A 6,959-nucleotide genomic window follows, 5' to 3' on the forward strand; every position below is an offset into this window, starting at 1 on the left:
GGCCGGGGAGGAGGGCGGAACGGCGCTCGCCAAGACGCTCCAGCTCGGCGTCTTCTTCGGGCTCTGGTACCTCTTCAACATCTACTTCAACATCTACAACAAGCAGGTGAGCTGCCACGCCCTTTGCTTGCTTTTCCGTTCTGTTGCGTGCAAGGTTATACTGTATCTTGTAGTCCTTCGTAGTTTAGCGAGCGCGCCTTCTAGTTCGATCTGGTCAATTGGCCTGGAAATCGGTTACTGGGTGCGAATCGACGTGCTGTTTCGGTTGTTTTGGCGCGTTTCATAGTCTCGTAGAGACAGATCTCTCCAAGTAATCCGCATCTCTCCACCTCGGATCATCCCGAGCGACATTGCATGGAAGTTCCTTGTACGGATGACGGAGTGATCTTTTGGTGAATCGTCCTTAGATTCAGTGAAATCTAACTGAACTGAACTTGTCGAGAATTCCATTTTGCCTCATATTTTGTGATTTGTTTTCGTGAACATCATTGATTTACATAAAACCTACGGCAGACGAAGAACATATTGAACTTGAACTGCCTTTTCTGATCAAATTTTTGGCACAAATGCATTATTACCAAAACCCAGGATCAGTAGAAGCAAATAATTCCTATCAAATCAGGGTGCTTCCTGTCTGCTTGTGTGAAGAGAAAGCTGACCTTTATGGTTCATAACCCAGGATCAGTAGAAGTAGATAATTCATATCAAAATCAGGGTGCTTCCTGTCTGCTTGTGTGAAGAGAAAGCTGACCTATATGGTTCATCTGTATGTCGAAGTGATATTTGCTGGAGTTTTTTGATGAATGTCTAAGCTCATGATTTTTCGCTGGGTTGTTGAAATACCGTACCATTTTGCCTCTTACTTTATAATTTTTTTGTCAACACTATTTGTTTTTATTCCAAAAACTTAGTTTAGACAGTTGAAGATATTGAACCTGTAGCACTTTCCTGAGCGATTTGCTTAAGTGTATAAAATTTGTACCGCCGCATTCCAAAGCCTAGGATTACTATTAGTAATAATTCCAATCAAGTAAGGGTTCTTCCTGTCTGCTGCATGTGAGAACAAGCATTTGCTGTCAACTTCACTCAGGGTCTTTCATAATGCACTGTACCGATGTGATGTGCACTATGGCTTTAATCCTACGGACATATGTATTCATTTCTTTGTCCAATATCCGTGCCTCTGTTATTACAGATTTGAATGGGTACCATGCCCTTCTGTTTTCTGGTGCGTGTGTAAATAGAGAATTCTGCGGCAAACGTTTAGTTAATGATTAAGCTACAGAGAGAGTTGGCGCAGATGTTGTCACCCTTTGATTTATTTTCCTAAGGAATTTCTAGACGATTGCATCATTTACCTGTGGATAATGCAACTTGCTCCGCTGTTCATATTTTTGACAGGTCCTCAAGGTTTTTCCTTATCCCATAAACATCACAACAGTTCAGTTTGCTGTTGGAACTACGATTTCCTTATTTATGTGGGCCACGGGTATCCTTAAAAGACCAAAGATTTCCAGTGCACAGGTAATTATCTAGTTTCATGTGACAGACTTTCAGTACACATATATTGCACCATTAGAAGATGTATTCTAATGGCTCTTATTTCCCAGCTTCTTGCTATCCTCCCTCTGGCTATTGTCCATACCATGGGCAATCTTTTCACCAACATGAGCCTTGGGAAGGTTGCAGTGTCATTTACACATACAATCAAGGCCATGGAGCCTTTCTTCTCAGTTCTACTTTCTGCAATGTTCCTTGGCGAGGTAATGTCTGCTTTTCTTTCCTCTGTTAAATATTCCATGAAAAATTGCAAATATGCATAATGTAAGAAATTTCTTGGTCCTGTTCTGACACATGAATGGCCATGCAGCTGCCTACTCCATGGGTTGTTTTGTCTCTTCTTCCTATTGTTGGTGGTGTGGCATTGGCATCTATTTCTGAAGCTTCTTTTAACTGGTAAGCAATATTAGCATCTTCATTTGAATGAAAGAACTGTATTGTTAGGATGCGCATTACAGTTGTGGCATGTCTATTGAATTTCATATGTGGTCGCCTAATGTCTGACGTGTGTATTTATGCGCATGTGTGTGTATTCCTTTTTGCATTGAAATTTTCCTCCTTAGACTCCAAATAATTTGTTGCTCATAAATTATTGTGCATTATTGGTGATTAATTTGCAATTTAAATGACAACAGGGCTGGATTTCTGAGTGCAATGGCTTCAAATGTGACCTTCCAGTCAAGGAATGTCCTCAGCAAGAAGCTCATGCTGAAGAAAGAGGTAAGAGCATTACTAGTAGAACCCTCAAACCCTCACTAGCGTTTTAAGGGTCCAAAAATGATCTTTGTGTGCACTTTTACGGGGTGAAAAACAGGGGCAAAGATTAGACCCCTCAAACCCAACCCTTATAACGGAGTATTCCCCATGAACGACGTTGTCGTTGCGCGCGGGAGGTCGACGGGGCGACTAGCAGCGGCGGGCGCGGGGGTGGGGGCGGGGGGTGGGGGGGTTTTTCCCTCCCGCGCGAGTATAACCGCCAAATGAGGGTTGGGGGAGGTTTTGCTCCCCAACCCTTACTTTTGAGGATTGGGAGAGGGTTGGAGGGTTGGACCTTTAAAACAAATTGAGGGTTTGAGGGTTCTAATCTTCGCCCCTGTTTTTCAACCCGTAAAAGAGCACAAAAAGATCATTTTGGGACCCTTAAAACGCTAGTGAGGGTTTGAGGGTTCTAATCTTCGCCCCTGTTTTTCAACCCGTAAAAGAGCACAAAAAGATCATTTTGGGACCCTTAAAACGCTAGTGAGGGTTTGAGGGTTAAGGGGGTCTAGTCTACGGCTTTTTTTCGACGAAAACTGTAAAAAAGCAGTTATTTTTAGGGGTTTGAGGGTTTGAGGGCTCTACTAGTAATGCTCTAACTAAGCTAGCAATTTACAGTTCTCTTGGATAGCTGTAACTGAATAACAATATTCAGTTCTCTCTAATTATGAATCACTTCATCAATTTACAGTTCTCTTGGATTATGTACGCCCAACTATGGTCATCTTTATGAACTTTTACATTGGACACATGAAAATTATATGTGCATATTAATATCGAAAAGTATCATCATAATGTTATTTTAGTTGGTACTGTTGAAGTATTACAGTAGAGATAATTTGTCAAAGTCGTGTTTTGGGGGTGTCTGCAATTCTTTTCTTTTCTTTTTTGTGAATGGAGGGGTTAGTAATTGATATGCTACTCTCATATTTGAAGATATGCCTCTCAGTCTTTCCCCATGACTGTATACAAATCTATTACTAACCTTCATATTTCCCCAAACTCTGACCAGGCATCTCTGGACAACATCAATCTCTTCTCGATTATTACAGTCATGTCATTCTTCCTCTTAGCCCCTGTAACCTTGTTGACAGAAGGTGTCAAGGTCACTCCTACTTATCTGCAGTCTGCTGTGAGTATCCACTGTTTATTTGTCCGCTCAACTGTATAAGCACACTGTCTTGTTTGAATCCTTACTATGTTCTTTCCTGTGCAGGGTCTGAACTTACAACAAGTGTACACAAGGTCTTTGATTGCCGCATTCTGTTTCCATGCATACCAACAGGTCAGCTATCTATTCAGTTTTCTGTTGTGTGATGGTTCGTCTTGTTAGAATCTACTTTGATCAATAAATTTGTTTCTGGTTTCGAATAGTTTGAAACTTATGCCAGGTCATGTATCAGTATATGCATATGTGTAGCACATGCCCAGCACATGTGTTCAGAAGCTAGGCACTTCTGTACTTACTCAAATATTCTTACTTGTCTTCGGATTCATCGCAGGTGTCATACATGATCCTCGCAAGGGTGTCACCAGTTACCCATTCGGTAGGTAACTGCGTCAAGCGTGTGGTGGTCATTGTTACATCTGTTCTGTTCTTCAAGACTCCTGTGTCTCCAATCAACTCTATCGGTAAGCACCTGTTTTTCATGTGCGTTCTATCGATCGTATCACATCCTCTTTACATATTTGAAATGCCTTGTCTGTAGGAACCGCGATCGCTCTTGCGGGAGTTTTCCTGTACTCACAACTGAAGAGACTTCAGCCCAAGCCCAAGACTGCTTGATTGCATTCCGTTCGTCGGGATCAATAGAGCGTTGCCACACTCTTGGAATCGGTGCTTTAGTTTAGCCGGACATATTGGGAAGCCTTGTTGAGTAACTAGTACCGTGCAGGATCATTTGTAATTCAGTAATGAGCATTTTGACCAGGAAAGTTTTGAAATCTTTTTCACCGTTCTCTACTTGGACGTTCTAGTTGCCACTTAATAAAGCCTCTGCAGTTTGATCGTGCCGTGATGAAGTCACCGATGATTGACATCCGTAAGGGTTCATTTCTGTCCCTTTTACGCCACGTTTGGATGTCTATATCGGGCATCCGAATTGGATTTCGTATTGCCTGGCTGCCAATTCAGCTGTTTGGATGCGCATTGAAATGCCAGACTGAAATGAATCTCAATACAGAAGCGAATTTGCTCTCACGCTCGGGGGCCTTCCGCAGTACGGAGCCCCACCGCTTCGATTTCGGTTGAATCGACCTACACCCGCAAAAGAGAACAATTGGATCTCCCCCGCGGGAGACCTGCCTCTTCTCCCCCACGCGTGACCAAGATCTGGAGGAGCCGCACCCAGGGCAGCACATCAGCGGCGGTGCCGAGGCAAGCTCCTCTCGCTGGCCCTCCTCCTCCTCCTACGCTGGTACAGGCATCCCCACTGCCACAGCTCGTTCCCATGGCGTCCCATCTCCTCTGCCATCAAGTCTCCTCTGCCGCTCCATATCCTCCCATGGCCGCCACGGCCGGGACCTAGCTGTCGCCCCCCGCCGCGCCTCATCTTCTCCCTCTGCTCCTTCATCCTTCGGTCCTTCCATGCCACCGGACACCCTCCTCCTCTGCCGCCGGTTCCCCCATCTCTTCTGCTCATTCCACATGTGCTCTGCCGCCAAATCCCCTCTTTTGCCCTCTCCTTCTTCAGTTAGCTACGTGTCATTTTTCTTCAGTTTGTGCAATCTGTGTACATAATACAACGATCATGTTTGACCAATGTAATCCTGGTGCACATCTTCAGTTAGCTAGGTGTTGGTTTTGTTCAGTTTCGTCAGATAATAAGTATGCATGCATCGTGAGCCTATACGAGAACGTGATACATGTGGTAAGCAATCCAAACAATTCCAAAAGAAAAAGGAGAGTGAGGCTATCTAGCTGCAATGACAGATCAGGCTGAAGCTGAGCATGCGTCCATTCTTGAGAAATCCCGTCAGGCAGCAAACAACAAAATGTTATCTAGGTACTGCCATTGCTGAAAGTCCCGAGCCTAAGGCCTCCTTTGATTTGGAGGAATTTCATAGGAATTTTATAGGATAGGAATTTTATAGGATTTTTTCCTTTAGAGCCCTTTGGTTCATAGGAATAGATTCCTATTCCTACATAGGATTGGTTCCTATCCTCCACATTTCATAGGAAAATAAAAATGAGCCTAGACTCAATGGAAAAATTCCTTTGGTGTCAACCAAATGACATCTCGTTTTCTATTCCTACTCATAGGATTTGAGATACATGCCATCTCATTTCCTACAAAATTCCTATTCCTATGATAATCCTATCCTATGAACCAAAAGAGGCCTAAAAGTATGGCTGTGAAGCATTTTTTCTGAAGGAAACTATGTGCTGTTGTTGAGAAATTCGGACTTACATATTTGAACTATTGCTATATAATCATTTAATTTATAGTCACACATTTTAGAAATCGTGATTTGATGCATATAGAACAAAGTACTATGCAATTCCATACCATCCAAACATGATTTGGTATTGAAACCTCACTGAGATTCCATGAGCCAATACAATGAGCATCCAAAGTTCCAAACAAGCGAATTGGTATTCATGTCCATTACAGTTTCCTTGTTGATTTGGAATTGAAACCAATTCAATACAGAGGCCTCCAATACAGACATCCAAACACAGCGTTAGCCATTTTCGTAGATAATTCAGAAAGTTTTTACTTGCTAACACCACATAAAGTTAATGAACAAGATATTGCAACTTACATTGTATTTAACCGGACAGTACTACATTCATGTGTGCCCTCCATTTCTGGTGTCAGGGCATCGTGCATGGTTGTGAACTTGCATTGCTGTAACCTTGTTTCTAACAAACAGTGCTGACTTTTCGATGAAATGAACACTACCAAGCCTTTTCCTACGTGCATCTATTTGCTGACATGCTTTATTTTGAACTTTTGTATTAATATCTCTACTACTTGAAAAGAATGTAAGGTTCCCATTTCATCTTTTTTCCCACTATTCCTACGTCCAACCTTCCATGTACATGTAGTATATGATAATCAATCACCTTAATTTATATTCCTTTTGAACCGATTCCATTTTAATTTACTCACCAAACTTCTAATCAAAATATAAGGCAATTCATGGTTAGAATTTGATGAACATTTACTTACACAGTTGCATTAATATTGATAGTTAAATCACAAACTAACGTACTAGAAAATTTATATCTCGTTGCAATGCACGGGCATTATTCTAGTTATTGACTAAATTCTACATATCCATTTTATGAATTTATACTCTTAGTTTTAGAGTATTTTGTGTCCCTGTGCAGAGCTAACGACCCGCACGCTCAGGCCTTCCCGAGTTACGCGATTTGGGACGTGCGATTTTGGTTGTGAGTTTTTTTTTTGAATAGTTTGGATTGCTCATCATATGTGTCACATCATAACTGATGCTGGTTTGAGTACCTATATTATGTTAGTCTTATGAACCGCTGCAACTATATTCAGCACACGATGTTCCATTGAGGGTGGTCGAAATCTTGGACCTAGGAGGTGAAGATAGTGTGCGGAAGAGGAAGAAGAAATAGAAAAAACATATGTTAACATGATTAGTGTTGAAAAAAAAGGGCAGCCCCA

General features: G+C 42.0%; 1 protein-coding gene across 1 annotated transcript; it reads left to right on the forward strand.

The window, feature by feature from the left end:
* Nucleotides 1-4: 4 nt before the first annotated feature.
* LOC125527592 (phosphoenolpyruvate/phosphate translocator 1, chloroplastic) lies at nucleotides 5-4,329 on the forward strand (the record flags this gene model as incomplete). The annotated part of the gene is made up of 9 exons (XM_048692107.1): nucleotides 5-106; nucleotides 1,402-1,524; nucleotides 1,611-1,763; nucleotides 1,871-1,956; nucleotides 2,196-2,280; nucleotides 3,329-3,448; nucleotides 3,533-3,601; nucleotides 3,819-3,948; nucleotides 4,026-4,329. Coding segments are annotated over 9 exons (945 nt in total), but the record flags the coding sequence as incomplete, so codon positions are not given.
* Nucleotides 4,330-6,959: the final 2,630 nt, after the last annotated feature.

This window comes from Triticum urartu, unplaced genomic scaffold (assembly GCF_003073215.2).
Source record: "Triticum urartu cultivar G1812 unplaced genomic scaffold, Tu2.1 TuUngrouped_contig_4272, whole genome shotgun sequence".
Taxonomy (NCBI): domain Eukaryota; kingdom Viridiplantae; phylum Streptophyta; class Magnoliopsida; order Poales; family Poaceae; genus Triticum; species Triticum urartu.